This window comes from Camelina sativa, chromosome 8 (assembly GCF_030686135.1).
Source record: "Camelina sativa cultivar CO46 ecotype springtype chromosome 8, ASM3068613v1".
Classification (NCBI taxonomy): Eukaryota; Viridiplantae; Streptophyta; class Magnoliopsida; order Brassicales; family Brassicaceae; genus Camelina; species Camelina sativa.
The window spans coordinates 22,971,393-22,990,522 of record NC_141887.1 but is presented as its reverse complement, the minus strand read 5'-3'; the positions used below and the strand labels follow the sequence as shown (position 1 = coordinate 22,990,522).

The window sequence follows — 19,130 nt, the reverse complement described above, 5'->3', positions numbered from 1 at the left end:
ATTTTTTCCTAATATAATTTTGCTTATCTATTGTGGGTCTTTTATTCGTGCAGGTTCTTCAATGGAAGCTATCATATGTAATGAAATAGAATAAAAGTATATAAAGCCCGCTAAATTAATCGAGGATGGAGATACTGATGGATGTTCCAAAAGTGATTATATAGTTAGTAGCATTATAAGTTTCGAAGATTAATCGATGGTTGATGTTTCTGGTCAAAATATAGAGTTTTCTCTTCTGGATAATGTCAATGATTTCGGTACTGAAACAAAAGCTACTTGATCGAGTAATTGAGAAGCGATTTTGAAATTTGGGAAGTTAGAACTGTAAACCGTTTTAAAATTGGTTTCAAACCGGATTTATGTGGTTTTTATCGGATTTGGTTCGTAAACCGTTTAAACTCAGGTATATAGAGAAATATATGAGAACTTTTGATTGGGTAGAAATAAGTTGAGAGCTTACAATTCGAGAATATTTGAGACGAGGTCATAGTTCTAAGTAATTTTGGTACAATGCGATACTTCTGAGGAGTAAACAGGTCATCGATCCTTTAACGTGATTATGACATATATCATGTTTTTGATTGTTTATAAATTTTATATTTTGAATTGTTTATAATTTTCAAATTTTTAATTTTATTATGTTATATTAACTTTCTTTCAATTTCTCAATAAAAAAAACTTTTATTGGATTGGTCATAAAATCATTGTACTCGAATAGATAATTTTCACTAGTTGTTCATCCAAAATATCTTTGAAGTAAAAAAATTTATGGTTAAAAAAATTATGTCACAAAACAATTTTAGTAATTATAAGAACTATAATTATGCCAAAATGAAAGTAAAGCAATATAAAATTTGTTAATTTGTTTAAAAGACATTTTAGGTGGTGATAAAGAGCATACTTTAACAATAAAATAATTTTGGGTGTAAGAGCATATTTTTAATAGTAAAACATACAGTAAAATTGTACATGGCTATTAATTATATGTTGTTTTGATGAATTCTTTGCATGTAAAATATTTTGTAATAAGTTATGAAATATTCTTGAAATTTGACAATAATAATATTTGTAATGATGAGTATTTGGCAAAAGTTTTGGTGGGATATAAATTAGCTTTAGATTATTGTAATAATTATTATAATATATTTAAAATATAAAGATATAAATAAGTTGTATGAAGGTAAATACAAATATGATTTTTTTCTCTAACTAAAATTATTAAAATATTAACTTCAAGAAATATTTTTTGTTTCTATTTTTTAAAAATTGTTTAGAGTTTAGGATTTATTTTCTTCAACAATTTTAAAACCCGCACATTGTGCAGGCCTTTATCTAGTATATCATAAAATTATAATTAAATGAGATTATTTTTATAATGAATTACCAATAAATCATGTATAATATAATCTCTCTTTGTTAAAAAAAGTAATATGAATATACATATGTATATAGATATATATCTTCTACTTTTTATGTAAAAGTTTTTATTAAAATATATATTGTTGCTACTTTTCATATCTTAATTTTATTGGTAGAGTTAAAACAAAAGCTTACCGAGTTATAAGATTAGGTGATTCACCAACCTATACATTATAATGCATGTGGCAAAATGAGAAGTAACACATGTTTTTTTTTTTTTTTTTTTTTTTTTTTTCTTGTTGGTAACATAGAGAGTAACTAATTCTGATTTTGGGGACTAATTTTCTAGAAGCTTTAAGAGAGATTTACTGTATATGGATAGTTTAAAAAAAAAAAAAAAATTTGTCGTCAATATGGATTGGTTTAACGGTGACAGTTATGCTTAAATAGTGGAAGATTAAATTTAAACATTAACAAGCATCTAGAAGTAAATTATCAATATTTTCCAACTTCTTTTTAGGATCATTAATACCATAACTCTTGTTATTCTGAGATTTTCCGTAGCTCTTTTCGGGAAAACGAGCTATTTTCCCATGAGAACTATCATATCGTTCTAGATAGAACTCGAATTTTGACCCCGATCTAGATATCTCCTAAAAACAAGTTTGATTCCTATTTCTCCATGAGATAAAAGTTCCATGCTTATTTCTCCATAGATCTCGGTTTAATTGGTTAACAAACTAAACCTTATAGAAAACCACTCAAACCGATACCAAACCACTTATGTCAAGTTTTTCATCTGATTTAGAGAATTTTAATAATAAAAACCAAAAAAAAAAATTGGATCCTTTTTCTTCGTTTCTTCTTCATTGTTTCACTTCTGATTCCAGATTTTTGTGAAAAAACTGAATTACCAAAAACAATTTCCACTACATTATTCACATCTCTGTTTTTGCAAACACCATTAACCACATTATGAAGCAGACCACAATGTTTCTTATCTCCGTCGCCAAAACAAGGTGCTCCACCGTGAACCTCTCTCCACTCTCCTCACCCAATCCATCTCCAAGCACGTCGAACAAATCCAATAATCTTCCTAAAAAGCTTCCTACATCGTCGCAGCTCAATTATTGCTTCACCACCGTAATCAGATTTGGTTTCAGCCTCCGTAGAATCTTCAACGTCTCGATTTCGTTTCCGGTGATGTCGTATAACCAGTGCTGCATCCAATGAACAACCAACCACACTACCACAACTTTGCCTTGTCTTGTCCCGAGTTGACTCGGATCGATTTGGTTTCCAATTGGATAAAATTGAACTGGAAGTTAAACGACGACGCGAAATCGGCAAGTCTCTGGCAGGTTGAAGCTAGTAGATCGGAGGAGAAGCCAAATCGATTAGAGTTTTTGAAGATGTGAAACAGATCACGTCAAAATGGATGATATGTAGATCGGAACTGCTGCTACATAGATCTGCAGTCACCATCATCGTAGCTGACATCATCACATCACAGTTCCCCATCATCAAAGGGAGAAAGCCGAAGGAAGAAGAAAGCCATCGGGCTTCCTATTTCTTTCACATATTCAATAAATAAATTAAATAAATAATTTAATTGATTTGGTTTTAGTTTAGGTTTATTTCGGTTTAGTGATTCGTTAGTTAGTTGGTTTAAAACAGTATAACAAACAAACCGATGTGTGTGGGTAATTAGATGAAAATTCTTGTTTTACCGGGGAAATAGATTTAGAACTACAGATTAGAGGAGATATACGTTGAGAACTTTTTTTCCAAGGATATCTAGATCAAGGTTAAAGTTCGGGCTCTATGTAGAATGATATAATAGTTTTCATGGGGAAATAGCTCATTTTCCCAGCTCTTTTCTATTTCTAGATTCTTAAAATAGAATATTACTACTATCTGATTTGGGCTTTAAAACCATTTCAAAATCATTGATCCATCCAGTAACTAATTTTGTAGTGCTAATGGGCCAATTTAAGCATTAAGCTGTCAAAAACGTTGCTGAACTATGACCATATCCTTGGGTTATATAAGCTATATGAATTTAAAACCCACTAAATGTTGACTAATCATAAAACTCTGCATCTTCCGTTATACTACTCATTTATTACTATGGACTAATTAATATTTATGCAGTTTGAGTAGAATACCGTTTATCAAAAAGAACGAAAAGAAAAAGAAGAATGTTAGGGCTTACATCTTCTTATATATGTCAATCCGATTAGCGAGTTTGAGCACATGAGCTCCATTTATATGCAAAGAAGCTAATTAGAAGTTGGTTAGTTAGGGTATCACAAAACCGTGAACCATGAAATTACTCTCAGTCTAATCAATTACACCACCTTTTCATTGGACCGGCTTCCATATCGACATTTTAAGCTTCAATCTTGACTGATTTCCATCACCGAAGCAATTAGAGGAAAATTTAAACATGATCGTTTTCTTTTTTGGCCTACGAGTTATCACTAAAACGAATTAGAAATATTATTTCTTCATATCGATAAGTTTAGAGCAAACCTTGGAAGTTAGTAATTTTTTGATACTTGTCATTTACTTATTAATTAGAGCGAGCATATGCATAGACTATTGCAGTAATTACTAATCACGTTTTTAAAAAAAATTGGAAAATATATAATTTCGATATATACATTGTATCATTTTTCCTCGAAAAATAAAAATGAAACCAATAACACACAAAAGATTAAAGAAACTTCAATCGACCTTAATACAAAAGATTAGAGAAACTTCAATTAACTAAAGTTGCTAGTAGGTTATATACAGGATACCACGCGCGTACGTACAAAATATCTCTACTGGCAAGTATATATACTAGTAGCAAGCTAGCACTTTATAGTTTATATTAAAGTCATTCCTTACTAGCTCCCCTTTTCCCGATAACTAAACTGACAAGGAAAATTAAAGTGCAATGTACATGCGTAAATGCGTTACAAAGAATATAAAAGTGCGACGATGTTGGAAAAAAACGTGATGATGTAAGATTGGTAATTAATAAAAATGGTATCCTCTAGCCAAGCGGCAACGCCTCTAAAGAGTTGCAGATTCTTTTTTTTGTCTTTTCGTTTAGACACTAAAATTCTTCGGTAAGTCAAATATACTAAATTTTCAATTAATATAAAAGTGTTAAATTTTAGAAGTAGGCATATATAAACTGTAGTCTAATTAAAGAGACAAAATTTACAATAAAAGCTCTCCTGTAATCTTGACATAAACAGGATGGTATGGGAATATACATGAGAAATACGGAATGGACAAAAGGACTGGAAAAAAAAAAAAAAATTAAGGACTAATCACATCTAAATACGTGATTGAAATGTTATTCTATAGTTACAGTATTACGTCAGCGGACATTATTACTAGTTTTTTTTTTTTTGAATATTCTATAAACCGAAACGGAGACTTTTTGTTTTGAACGTGTTACGTGTCATCGGAAGAGGATTCACATACATGCAATATGCTCGCACCGTCGCACGTCACTGTTATTTAGTTCACTTGTTTTTTTCTTTGGTTTAAATGTTTAATGAATTATAGTATATATTTAGTTACTTCTTCATCACAGAGGAATCCACAACTTAGATTATGTTTTGGGTTACTCGCTACAAATTGATGTATACAATATTTAAATGATATGGACCAAAGAAAGTGACAAGGAATGAGAATTTTGGTTGACTATAATAAAATAATAATGGAAAGAATTTTGAGTCAGTTCGCTAATAACATGCAACGGTTCTCCCGCAAACGTAACGGTCGTGCATGGGGACAAGGACAAATATATATATAACTATTTATATCCCGGAGGAAAAATATACCTTTTTATATTTTCTATTTGCTCAAGTTCGTTCTTTCCATTAACCTTATCTATACAACTGTGTGATTGGTGATTTCATAGTTGGCACTTAGCGGTTTATATCCTGATTTTTACCACTAACTGAGAGAAATATGTTACTAATCACTGTTATTGAGATGTGGTACAAAAATTCAGATTAATTATAATTATGATATAATTGAATTTTTTTAGTGCAGAATCAATTTTGTAAACAAATTATTTAATATTCCAACATATACCGCTAAACAAGACCTAGTATTCATGACTTCACCATGTTCTTTAGTCTTGTTGGAGAGAATTAGCTAGAAGGATCAAGGAGGTCGCGTCCGTTACAACAACTATAATGAGAACTAAATACAATTTTTGTTTCTGTGTGCATAGTTATATACTATTATTAATTTTCTTCATAAGTAGGGGTATTAATTAAAAATAATTTTTAGTTTGTAAGATATAATTTCACTGGAGAATCTATCTTAACTTCTTAATTGAGTTCAGCACTTCTATATAATCTCTCTGGGTATACCCTGTATATAATGTTATCAATTAATGTGTGTATAATGTATTAAAAGATTACAGTAGACCTATATATTTCTGTTTATATTAATTAGAAAAAGAAAAATATAGTCACTTATTGTAAAGACAAATATTAAGAGAAATAATCAACACTTTTGAATATTAAGAGAAATAATCAACATATTATAAAGAATCCAACCCTTTTAAATATAAATGAATTATGGAGATGCAGAAAACCAGTATTAAATCTGTCTTTTGAAAATATGTCGAAAAGCATACAATATTATTTAAATTTATCAAAAATTGTGACTAATATATCACATATATATATATATATATATATATGATATATAACTCTTGACTTTTGTTTTTATAAATTTTGTTTACTTGTTTCATATAACAATTTTTATTAAATAAAATGGTTCAGAAATTCAAACCAAATATAATTATTTAAATTATTTTAGGTCAAAATGATTATAATGCTAAGCTTTTAGGTCATATGATTAGTCTGACTTACTTTTTGACTTACATAACTAATACATATATGTTTATATTCTTTTTAATTATAGGCTTATAGCAAGTATATGAAAAGAATAAAATCTGGTATTACAAATTTGTATTCTTAGAAATGGTCAGAAGGATGACAAAGGTGAAAGATAAACGGTTTTGAAAAAATAATAATTAAGGAGCATAAATTGACAAGCCACAACAAAGTATTTAGTCACCTTTCTTTAGGGTTTCTATTTCGTATTATTTTATTTATTTTTCTGACACAACAAAAATAAATTATATGAAGACAAGAGATAAACAAGGACACAATTAGTCAATAAAATCTTTTGCCTTCATCCCTTCGATCAGCCGGATCTAAACGCCAGTTTCAGTAAGAAAACAGGAAAAAAAAAAAAACAAAAAAAAATGAAAAACCCAATCGTTAGATCTTATGTTAGATCAAAAGTGCCGCGGTTGCGATGGAACTCCGAGCTTCACAACTCTTTTGTTCAAGCAGTTGAACAACTCGGTGGAGAAAATAGTAAGTGATCTATATATGATTTAGTTTTTCTTTTGAAAAATTATCTAATTAAGTTCTCATTCACAATTTCTGCCATCTTGTTCTTATGAATTTTTTTTATAATTTTCACTTATCATAGTAAAATTTCTCTTTATTTTTCAACATTTTTTCTTTCTTTTTCTCTTTGGTTGATATTATTATCCTTTAAATTGCAGGAGCAACTCCGAAGATGGTTTTGCAGTTAATGGATGCCAAAGGACTCTCAATCTCACATGTAAAGAGTCATCTTCAGGTCCTAATTTTATATACATCCAGCTATACTAATTATACAAACATATGTAATTTATATATCAATATGTGTGTATATTTATGAATAGTATTATCATATTTTATAAATTATGGTTCGGATATTGAACCATATATATATATATATATATATATATATCTTTCATTTTCCTACAGATGTATAGGAGCATGAAGCTGGAAGAATCCATGCAAGGTATAGATATCATTTGCTTCTTTATTTTTAATTTTTTTTACATATATAAACTTTTTTTTTTTTTTGGCAAACTACATATATAAACTTATTTGAATATGCCCATTTAAACTGAGGTTCAACATAATGTATATAATTTACATATATAAACACATGCAATTTTTGGCAGAAGAGATATTAGCAAAGAGGAGTGTTAGAGTGACAGGACAAGTAACTTGGTGGCAATTTCAACAGTACCTTCATAACTACCAACGGCTTCGAGGCAATGCTAACTTTTTTCGAAATCAACAAAGGTTCGTCTAGCTATTAATATATATAAATAAAGCTTTAGTTTTTCTTATATATTTCTAGAGATATATATTTTCTATAATATAAATATCTTGTAGGCAAGAAGAGGAAATGTACGAAAACATTATAACATTTGGTGAATCAAGTAATGGAACTGAGGAAGTACCAAGTGACTATTTTACCTGCAAGTCTCTCTATGAATCATCAAAGGTAATTATCCTTTTTATATGCATATCTTTCACTATATATGTTAACATGTAGAAGTGGTGCATTCAGCTTAACTCTAATATATATAAAATTTGTTCAAACTTGCATCTGAAATTTAGCTATATTATGATATAGAAGATCACAAGAGAAGGATTTTGATTTTATATCATAATCCATGTGTCGTTCTGGTTATCAAAAATTTACATGTAATTAAAGTCAGAGATAATTTTATAGTTCTGTCTATAACAGGCCCAGCTTAATAAAGCTAGAGATGATGATGAAAATGGTGATGTTGTTGTTGCTATTGATGATGATGGTAATGTTGTTGATGAACATGATGATGACGATGACAATGATGATACTCTGTCGTTAAACTTAATAAAAACTTCAAAAGGTGAAGAAGAATTGTCTCTTGAGCTCACTCTTGGTCTCAAAGCATAACAAGACTTCAATTTATCTTTTGTAGACACTGTTGGAAGTATATATGTTGTAGATGCATGTAACAAAGATATTAATAAGAAAGTACATAATAAATAAATTAAAATATTGTGTATTAGTGAAAATCGTCGCAAGTGGTTGTATTTTTAGATTTTACTTAGATTAAAAAAGAACCCGACGACTAATACTAGTATCATGCATGTTTTCTTTTGCTAGATCTGTTCGGACCCAATGCTAAAATGACAACAAAAAAATTTCATGTTAGATGTGACAAGTTTCAATTTTTAAAATTTTACGATGAGACTAGCAAAAAAAAAAAATTCTGTAATGAAAGAAAAGTCAGAAGCTTTTCGATATTAGGAGCATGACTGCTTTAAAACGCATCAGTTGTGGTTGTGGATGTGGTTATGTATGTGGAAATTTAATTTGTAGAAACGGACGGGTATATGGTTTTAGGCATTACAAAGGACCCGAATACTTGGTATAATTATTGAAAATTGATGTGTTTTCGGATAATTTGTGACTGGTTCACATCCGTTATGATAGTGGTTTAATTATATATATAACCTACCAAAAATACATATAATATATAATTTTAGAGGAAAATAAAAATTAATTAAAAAGTAATCATAATATACATAAAAGTAAGGTTTCACTCTCTCTTTATTGGTCTATTTAACATTTATTTTTTAAAAATTTAATATTTATTTTTAATTAAACAACACATTTAATCATATACATTAATGCATACTTTAAATTCATTTTTACTATTAAATCTATACTAAATAAAAGTAGAAGCTATAAGCTCCTAAGACTATCTACCTATAATTTAAAACAACCAATAGAAATTCGACATGTCAATCTCTATGTCAACGTTAAAATTTTGGTAAAACTAAAATTTACTTAATTAAATTCTTTCCTTAATCTATGTAATCATATAAAGAAAATGCATAAATATTTTTGTAAACGTTCCCAATTTTGGAATGCTAAATTATGCCAAATTTCTTATGATTATATGTTAATATCATTTTTAGGTTATATAAGTAAATTATAAATAGAATTAAATGTTAAATCGTCCATATATGCTAAATCGTTCAAATAAAAATTAAAAATTTACAAATTAACAAAAACCTGTATAAATGTTAATCTTAATATAAAAAAATCTAAGTTTCTAAAAAAACATAAAAGTAACTTTAAGCTTAAAACAAAAAGGGAAGATTTCAACTTAGCAGCAAAAAAATAAAATAGGAAAGTTTACAAATTTTAAGGTAGGTTTTATGTATAAAAATAGTCATCTAAAACAGAGAATGGAACAAGCTCAATATCATTGAAAACAATAAAGAGAATAAAAGCCAATGATAAAGGGAGAATAAGAGAGAAAGCCGTGAGGAGACGAGAGAGAGAAGGAGACGTCGCAGAGGTGGTTGATCTTATAGTCATTAATGAGTTTGTGGCAAGCTTCGATGGTGGTGGAGGAGCAAAGCCGAAGTAAATTAAATAGATGTGGAGAAGAAAATAAAAAGAAAGAAGGAAGAAGTTCAAGTAAGGAGTCAGATCTGTGTTTATGTTTCGTGGGGATGATTCCCGTCCAACCAGAAATATTTAGGTCACGAATAAGACGTCCCTGGAAAGCTAATGCAGAGACCAATCCACCGCAGTAGACAGAATCTTAATTGGTGTTAAACTCGAGGAGTTATGGATATTTCTTTATGGTCAAGTAAATATACAGTCCGGACATATCTAGAACCCTAAAAACAATTCCTGTTGGCTTCTTCGAAGCAACATTTGGTGATCGTAAAGTAGTCTGATCAAGCTGAAATTTGGTGGGGAGATTAATAGCTATAGATTTTAACGGTTGGAAGGAGCTGAAGCGTTGTATGAGCGTTCTTGAACCTTGGGGTATGGAATTAAAAGGAAAAAGGGAAATGAATTTTATTATTTAAGCTGCAAATTTGAGGGTGGTAATTGAGGAAACACAAAAGTTACTTTCTAAGAATATTCTTCATGAATTGCTTGCATAGAGACTTGAAAACTAAGTGACTGGATATGTATATTGTTTGTTATATTGTGTTATGGTGCGATGGTATGATGTATGATATTGTGTTCTACGTAAAGATAATTAACAAGTCAAGGATTTTGCCTCTATTTGCCTCAACCAGTTTTCAGTCATGGTCAGTTGTACTTGGCGCTCTCACCTGTAACATATCCTACATGTTTAACCTTTCTAAAACCCCATATAATGCAGAGAAGACAGTAAAAAAACTGTCTACAAGAAAATATACAACGGAATACCTACATAATAAGGATAGATCAGTTATTTCATTCTAAATGGAGATATAGTTTCTAGCATATATGTCATCTATATTGTGATATTGTTGTGTTCTTTGAGGCCACAACTAAAATAATAGACCAGTATTTTGTGCTATAAGTAACCATCAGGTTTACAAAATGCATCGTCATGTAAAATCAGAAAGTTGCATGAACCATTAAACCTAGAAGCCACAGATCTGCAAGGCCTAAATTTCTGGTCAGTCAAATCCCTTTCTTGGCAGTTCTACACACAATGGACAAATCTTTTGAACGTAATCACTCATATTTTGCTGACTAAGACAGTGATTAAAAGAAACCGAATGAGATATATTCGAACATAAACTGGAATCATGCATGGCCCATCAAAAGATAAATAAGTAAATGTCACCATACAAAAACTCTTACTCTTAACTCTTGCACGAGACATGACATATTAACTCTAGAAATGTAATCATCATGTGATAACCCCTTTTGTGAATTTGATATCTAAATGGGTGAATAATGAAGGGAAATAAAAAGAAAGTTTCTCACGGGGATCCGCTCTCGCCATATTTATTTGTTTTGTGCTTGGAACGGTTGTGCCATCATATTGAAGCTGCGGTTGGGAAAGGGGATTGGAAACCAAAAGCGTTATCACAAGGGGGACCAAAGCTGTCCCATGTTTGCTTTGCTGATGATTTGCTTTTGTTTGCGGAAGCATCAGTTGCAAATGTGCGGTTTATTCAAAGTGTGTTGGAGAGATTTTGTTTGGCTTCTGGCCAATAAGTTAGAAGTCTAAGATTTTTTTTTCAAGTAATGTTAGTCGGGATATGGAACAGTTGATTAGTGTAAAGAGTGGTATTAGCTTTACAAGAGAGTTAGGCAATAATTGGAGATGATAATCTTGAAGAAACGGATAAACAAGGAGACTTTTGGGGAAGTGTTGGAGCGAGTCTTTGCAAGGTTAGCAGGCTGGAAAAGTCGTTCACTGAGCCTTGCAGGGAGGTTAACGTTGACTAAGTCTATGCTATCCTCAATACCAGTCCATTTAATGAGGGTAATCTTGCTATCAGCCTCTACTTTAAAGAGTTTGGATAAGCAGTCAAGAGCTTTTGTTTGGTGGAGTACAACAGAGAAGAAGCGACAGCACTTACTATCGTGGAAGAGAGTGCGTAAACCAAAACAAGAGGGTGGGCTGGGACTACGACCAACAAGTAATATGAATAGGAATCTGATTGTTAAAGTGGGGTGGAGACTATTACATGAGACATAAAGCTTATTGGCGTGTGTGTTGAATAGTAAGGTTGGGAAGGTACATGATTACTCATGGCTGGTCCCTAATAGTCGTTGGTCGTCAATTTGGTGTAATATCTGTGTGGGTTTTCGGGAGGTCATCTCTAAAGGGATATGTTGAATTCCTCGTAATGGCAAGACTATTCAGTTTTGGGCTGACCGCTGGCTGCTAACAAAACCACTTTCAGCTCATGTTATCGTTGAGCCATTCCCTTCCGCTAAATGTCCTTAAACGGTTATACGCGATTGTGATCAGTGACTTTCCAGATATGACAGATGCTTCATCTTGGCAGGGAACTCCAAATGGTAAATTTACATTGTGTTCCGCTTACTCATTGTTGACCTGGAATGATGAGGCACGCCCATGCATGGCTAACTTTTTCTCATGTGTACGGGGGGGGGGGGTGGTGGCACCATAGAGGGTGAGAGTGTTTCTCTGGCATGTTAGTCATGAAGTGATTATGACCATTGTGGAGAGAGTGCGCAGGCATATGGGGGATAGTGCAGTGCGCATAGTGTGTTCTGGGGCAGAGGACTCGATTTTACATGTTTTGTGGGATTGTCCTGCAATTTCTGGGATTTGGAGGCGCTTGGTTCCTCAGCGCAAGCATGATGTCTTTTTTATCAGACTTTGTTGCCTTGGCTCTTTGGGAACCTACAGATTAGCTCACATGAGAGCAATGGGAATTGGTCTACATTGTTTAGTATGACAGTTTGGTGGGCTTGGAATTGGAGGTGTAGTGATGTGTTTGGTGTGAGAAGGACTTGTAGGGATCAGTTGAAAATTGTTAAGGATATGGCTGAGGAAGTGCGGAGAACACACTCTATGACTGCCGGTACCATGCGACGGACAGTCAGAGTACAACGGCTGATCAGGTGGGAGATACCGAGTGTTGGTTGGGTGAAACTTACAATAGACGGAGCCTCTTGTGGTAATTCGGGGTTGGCTGCTGCATGTGGAGCAATCCGGGATCGGGAGGGAGTATGGCTGGGAGGTTTTGCAATTAATATAGGGGTTTGTACCGCTCCATTGGCAGAACTGTGGTGGTTGGGTTTTTACGGTCCGGGGTTAGCTCGCTCATCCGCTGTCTTTTCTGGTACGGTTGTGACAAGGCTTCTTTTCAAGGGACTGACTAGTCCGGATTCACCACGTGTATATGAAAGCTAACTGTCTACCTGATGGGTTAGCAAACTATGCGTTTTTGTTGCAGTTAGGATTTTATTCTTTTAATTCTTGTCCGTTGAATCCTAATGGAGGATGTTGTTGGAACTATTGTTCCACGAGCTGCTCATGTATATTTTTTGTAGTTGCTTAATAATTTTATGGGAGGCAATTGTCTCCGGTTTCCTACCAAAAAAAAAAAAACATTTTCATTTTCTAGATGTTGAATTACATATGAACTCTCCTTAAAAACTATCTATAGTTAAATTTTTTTTTTATAAATAGTTTTTGACACTTGTAAATTTTTGAAAATTAACATTTATTAAACCTAAATATCTTCTTTTTGAATTTTTCTTTTGGGGGAAATATAATTTTAAAATTAAAATTTATAGAAGTATATAGCAAAAATTTGAATGTAGGTCCACATAATAACCAACATTACCTGTCTAAAAGAAACATTTACTAAATGACATAAGGAGAAATTTAGAGGAGGTTGTTACTAAAGTATTTAATATAATAAATTATACCATAAAATACTAATGTTAAATTAATAAGTAATAAAAAAGATTCTAAAAATAGTGATTCTATTAAACAATTTAAAATAAACTAAAAAACAAAAATATAATGCAAGTAATAATGTACAATATACAAAAACAGCTATTAGCATTAAATCTGTTATCCTTAGGTTATTTTTGAGAATTGTATATTAATTTTTTTTCTCTTACAATTTTTTATACATTATCAGTACGTATGATAAGAAATCATCAAACTCAGAGTTTCGCCTAAAAAAAAATAGCGATGAGAAACTCGATTGTTAGATCTTACATTTGTTCACGTTGTAGAATATCTCGGTGGCGAAAGGAATAAACGATTTTCTTTCCGTATCAAAAAACAAAAAGAAGGAATTCCTCTATAATGAAAGAGAGAGATCAAAAAATTTGTCACTAAAATCAACAACCTCGTTTTATTTAAGTTCTATTAAATTAGTTCACCTCTCCCATTTATTATTATTATATTTTATTCCTAATCAAATTTTTTTTAATAATTTTTTTAATTCATTATCATTCTCGTTAATTTACGGCGGCAACACCTAAGAAAATTTTGGATAATATGAAGGTGCGAGACCTTACAATATCACAAGTGAAAAGCCATCTCCAGGTCTTTAATTATACACACATTATCAGCTATATATGCATCACTGTATAATGTCATGAATTATGTAATCTAATATGGTTTAGTCATATATATGGTTTACTTTAAATAGATGTATAGGAACAAGAAGGAAGAAGATTCTATAAAAGGTAAATAGTTGTCTCACACTTTAGTTTAGAGTTCACTAAATATGGTAGTGTTGTAGCTTTGCATATGAAAATATATTGATATCAAACAGAGTGCATAAAGAGAGTTTATGTCTCTTTTATCAATAATTTTGCTCTATTATTCAAGTCCAATCATATGGCAGAAAGGACAATGATAAGGCAAATGAATAGGAGGCACTCTCAACAATACTTTAAGATCTATGAACATATTCGAGATGCTATCCAAACTCAACAAAGGTTCTTCAGTTGATGTATAGGTTTTTGCATAATCGCTTCTTTTTTTTGGTAATTTTTTGGTTAATTGTTTTTTTTTTTTTAATTTCTTTTAGTGTACAATTGAATAGTACTGAGAAAGTAACTCCGATGGAAGTATCTTGCAAGTCTTTGTATCAATATTCAAGGGTAATTTTTCCTTTTTTTTTTGTCCTTGCATTTCTTACCTTATAATGATTTATTGCATATGCATATGAACTAGATAGATGTATTTTTTGTCCTTCTATTTATTTGTCATTGATTATTTGATGCATATGAACTAGATAGATGTATATGTATGGCAGGTGGGACTAAATGAAAACAAAGACAGTGATGTTAATGTTGTTGGGGATGGTGCAAATGGTGAAGAAGACATGTCCCTTGAACTCACTCTTGGTCTGAAGTACTAAGAGAACTAGTTTTTCTAGGCTCGCTCTCTAATTTATGTAATGCTTAATGGCTTATACTATTATACATATGGTATAAGAAAATAAAAATCGAACAATATGTTATGGTAATTTTCATCCATTTTTGGGTGAATTATTATTTTATAAATAAATCTATTTCATCTATGAAAATATATATTTAGAAATCTATTTTTATATTCTTAAGAAGTGCTCAATATATTTTTGATTAACAAGTCTCAAGAAACAATATAATTGTAATCAAAGTGTTTGCTTTATGCAAATTTACGTCGCCCAAAATGGTTGGCAAAAGTGCAATGGAACAAAATTAAAACAAAAATGTTGTTTTGAGGAACAACTCTGGTATACTTTAAATCAATTTTGAGAAGATTTGGCTGCACTCGAATTTTTTATAGGATATCATTATTCATTAGACGAAATATATTACTTACATGCATACAATTTTTTTTTGGGGAAAATAAGTGAAAATATCCAAATTTTTAGAAAATAATCTTTATAATATACTTGCTCTGTTTCACAAAGAATGTTATTTTGACATAATGCACACAAACTAAGAAAATTATTTAAATTTCTGTTTTACCTTTTATAAATACACTAAAGTTTTTTAACTTTCTAATTAATAATCTCAAATAATAAGAATAAAAAGATATTTAATCTTAATATTTGCATTGAAAACATAAAATGACACTCTTTTTGTAACAAGAAAAAAATTTCAAAATAACATTATTTGTGAAACAAAGAGAATATGTTTTAACAAAAGAAGAAAACTTTCTTATAATGCTGTTTAGAGTAAGATAAAAAAAAATCTGTAATTGAATCAATCTCATTGGTCGGAAAATATTTCTTATCCTCTTTCGATTAGAGTATACAGATATTTCAGCAATTCTATTATTAAAATCATATATATATATATATATATATATATATATATATTTGTCTAATTTATTGATAAACTTGTTGTGTTAGAAGGTATAATACTAATTATTTAAATAGTATTGTTCAAAACAACATTTTATAATATATATTTTGTTGGGAAAACAAAGAACATTTTAGTAGTCCTCAGCGTTTCTTCTTAACTGAATTGACCAAACCGGAATTTAGTCAATTCGGTTTGTATTCGGTTTTCCTCAAGAACCGATTGGACAGTCAAATAATCTCATTCGGTCATCAGTTCGGGCACATGTGTTATATCATTTGTCATTTGTGCAAACATGTTCAGTCGTTTCAATATCATTTGTTCAGTTTGTTTTGTTTTCTTCCGGTCTTTTTCTACACTAGTTAAGTCTTGTTGGGGTAAAAGTTATGATATCTCCCTTTTTGGTAGGCTTGGACTCCACTGCCACTGTGCCACAATCTTCATAAAGGAACAAACTTCAACTTTGTGTGCGCTGGGAAAAATATAGTATTCTGAATACTGCATACACCAAGTACTACATTACTTTGGAGGCAATGGATGCGACCATCAACTCTGTCTTTACTTTTCAGACGTTTTTCAGCGATGTTGGATGTACACACGATATCTCTTTCATGTGAAGGACCTTAGCCTATAGAATCAAATGTAAGGAAGTTCTGAGTGATTATTGGGACGATACATCAATAGATGATTTCTACAAACGTCTAGTGCTCAAATGGTATTCTGATCATGAATTTTCCAGTGACCTTAAAAGGTTTTACGAGGTGCAAGAATCAGATCTGCTTGAGAATGACTGGTTGCAGCTCTTCTCGAAAATTGCTTTCTTATCAAAAGCAAACCATCAATTGGTGGCTCCCCCAAGCTTGGATATCAAGAAGGTATTCATAGAAACTAAAGAAAAATACACAACAGAGAGGCACATGAGAAGCTCAAAGCAGAGAATGCAATCTTCTACATAAGTTACAAGTATACTGGTGATGAATCTTCAATTCTTCAGCAAGGGGCTTGGTAGGTGATCACAAAGCAATATTAAGGAAAACCATGGATGGTAAACCTGGACATATGTATATTGAAGTTGCAAATGAGACCAAAGAATACATACATATGGCTCACATAAAAGGGCCAAGAGAAGGAGGAGCTGTAAACACTGAGGTACATATGACTTGCTGCACCGGCTATTGAGGACCGTGCACAGTTCCCTACTTTGGGGTTTGAGAAAACGAAATTCGGAGATATGGAAGAAGTCATGGACGAGACCATTGGGAATGAAGCGCAGCCGCCATCCACGTTGGCTGGTGGAGCACTTATCTGTGATCCTCAGTTTGCCTGATTATGTGACATGGTGCGAAAGAAATCTAAAGAGGCACATGGCAAGCATTGGTTGGCGTGTCTAGGATGATGATATAATCCATCTTTCACCTGTTTCAGATTCGGGAGGTTCTGATATCGGTGAGGGCATAACACCTTATGAGTGGCGTATCTCTGCGGCATACTTGGACTTCATTGTTATAATTTTTAAAAGGGTACAAACTATGAGTTGAATTTGTGAGCAAGTTATATACTCACTATAATTCGTTTTTCATTACAATGGATGTTGTGAATCCAGCCGACAATTACTCCAATCACTCTCACGACGTTGGTTAAGCATGACGAGCACGCAGAAACTATGCATTTATCGTGGCATTTTATATTCATATATCAGAAACTATGCATATATCAGTTAATTCTATCATAGTTATTAGTGAAAAAACAAAGACAAAAAGGAGAAGAAAAAAAAAGAAACTACACACGGCCGACTTAATGAGTCTTTCCAATATAAAACCTCAATCTTTAAAAAATCTTATATATTCATTCCTTCTTCGACGGCTCCGTTCACCAAAACAGTCTGAGATGTCTCGCAACCAAAGAAAAAAAAAACTCGAACCTAGTCGCTATCGCCAACCTTCTCTCCCACACCGAGGTTCGTCTTCTCTCACTCCTTAACCTTTTTATTAAGCTTGAATTTTGCTTCTCCTTTAGGGTTTTGCTCGAGTCCAACTTAGCGTAAGTTTCACGTTGAATCTTGCCTAGGATTTTTGCTTTAACCGAAATCCGAATTATCTTAAGTTTCCGCTTGCTTTATGTATGATTCTTGAATGGTTCCTGAGTTTCTTATCAACTGTTGAACGTTGTGATAGCGTTAGGGGCGAATAGGTTTCAGATTTGGTATAGTAGAACCCATATTGATTCTTTGGTGATTTGACTACTTTTGAGGTTATATTTGCCGGTATAAAATTCTGATTGTTTCATTGGATTCTGTTTTTGACAGGTTTACATGAAAAGATGGATGATACGTACGTTTCAACTCAGAATCGGTATTTATTTTCCGGGCCATTATTCATTATTAGTGGTGTCGCTTTGTTGTTTTTTGTTTATTTATTTGTATTCGCAAGTCTTTTAGTTGTAGTTTTTGGTTTTTCTCCTTCTTTTGTTTTTGGTCTCCTAAAATCACGTTGTCCACATCAGCTTTTTTACAATTTTTTTTTAGCTAGTCTCCATCCTACTCTAATTTGTTTCCAAGTTGTCACATCATCAAAACTCAAGTCTCTCTTGTAAGGTTTTCACAATTTTACAACGATTGCTACTCCATGAAATTTGAAACGGCTCAACTACTTTTCAGTGTCTCTTAAATTAAGAACGTGTTACAGTCCCATCTACAGCGCATCCCTCCACCTCTCCTATACTACGTGAACTAGCTAGCCCAATCTAATTTACACCAAAAGGTTCATTCATGCTTTATTCATCAATAGTACATTTTTCTATTTCATCCGTTCCCGTGATCATCACATCACCAGCGTTGGTTTGCGGCTGTAGGTTGCCGGATTCGTTTCAAAATATGTGATTTGATCATAAAGGTTAACTCTTTTCTATTCCTCTTAGCGATTTGCGCAAATAAAATCTTAATATGTTAACAAAAACTTCTTGAGAGCGTAAGTTTTAGTTAAACGTCTATGGAAAAGCGATTACGCCACATATAACATTCATCACTCCCCCTTTTAACCTAAACTCATCGTCTCTCTTGAAGCCACAATCCCTCTCATAACATGTGATTCCAATTTCAAATTTCCTCTCCACACTTTTGCATTGTACATGTATAATTATTCTCCACACTTATGGTTTCCGATCCTCTCTATACAATCGACGAAGAGGTTTATTACACAAGATCACGTACGTTCGTAAGAGCAACATATATATGAAATTTTTTATCCTTCGAATTTTCATCTTTAAGCTTTTTATGGATTTTAAAATTGGATTTATTTCCCTAG

The 19,130-nt window shown here is 31.9% G+C and overlaps 2 protein-coding genes and 1 pseudogene across 3 annotated transcripts; all 3 read left to right on the top strand.

Annotated features, from left to right (window-relative positions):
- Window positions 1-6,568: 6,568 nt before the first annotated feature.
- LOC109126036 (uncharacterized) lies at window positions 6,569-8,280 on the top strand. 2 transcript variants are annotated; one of them, XM_087462365.1, is made up of 6 exons: window positions 6,569-6,764; window positions 6,959-7,035; window positions 7,206-7,242; window positions 7,409-7,532; window positions 7,626-7,737; window positions 7,984-8,280. In XM_087462365.1, the coding sequence occupies exons 1-6, from the start codon at window positions 6,650-6,652 to the stop codon at window positions 8,173-8,175; spliced, it is 657 nt and encodes a 218-aa protein (XP_087318491.1). In that variant the 5' UTR covers window positions 6,569-6,649; the 3' UTR covers window positions 8,176-8,280. The 2 variants fall into 2 exon arrangements, with proteins under 2 accessions (XP_087318491.1, XP_087318490.1); XM_087462364.1 differs by having other exon boundaries at window positions 6,589-6,764; window positions 7,412-7,532.
- A 5,404-nt stretch (window positions 8,281-13,684) lies between these two features.
- On the top strand, window positions 13,685-15,046 carry LOC104709724 (uncharacterized). The gene is made up of 5 exons (XM_087462366.1): window positions 13,685-14,074; window positions 14,181-14,217; window positions 14,379-14,472; window positions 14,565-14,637; window positions 14,793-15,046. The coding sequence occupies exons 1-5, from the start codon at window positions 14,027-14,029 to the stop codon at window positions 14,895-14,897; spliced, it is 357 nt and encodes a 118-aa protein (XP_087318492.1). The 5' UTR covers window positions 13,685-14,026; the 3' UTR covers window positions 14,898-15,046.
- Window positions 15,047-16,123: 1,077 nt separating this feature from the next.
- On the top strand, window positions 16,124-17,155 carry LOC147940352 (UPF0725 protein At5g63820-like; annotated as a pseudogene).
- The last annotated feature ends 1,975 nt before the right edge of the window (window positions 17,156-19,130 follow it).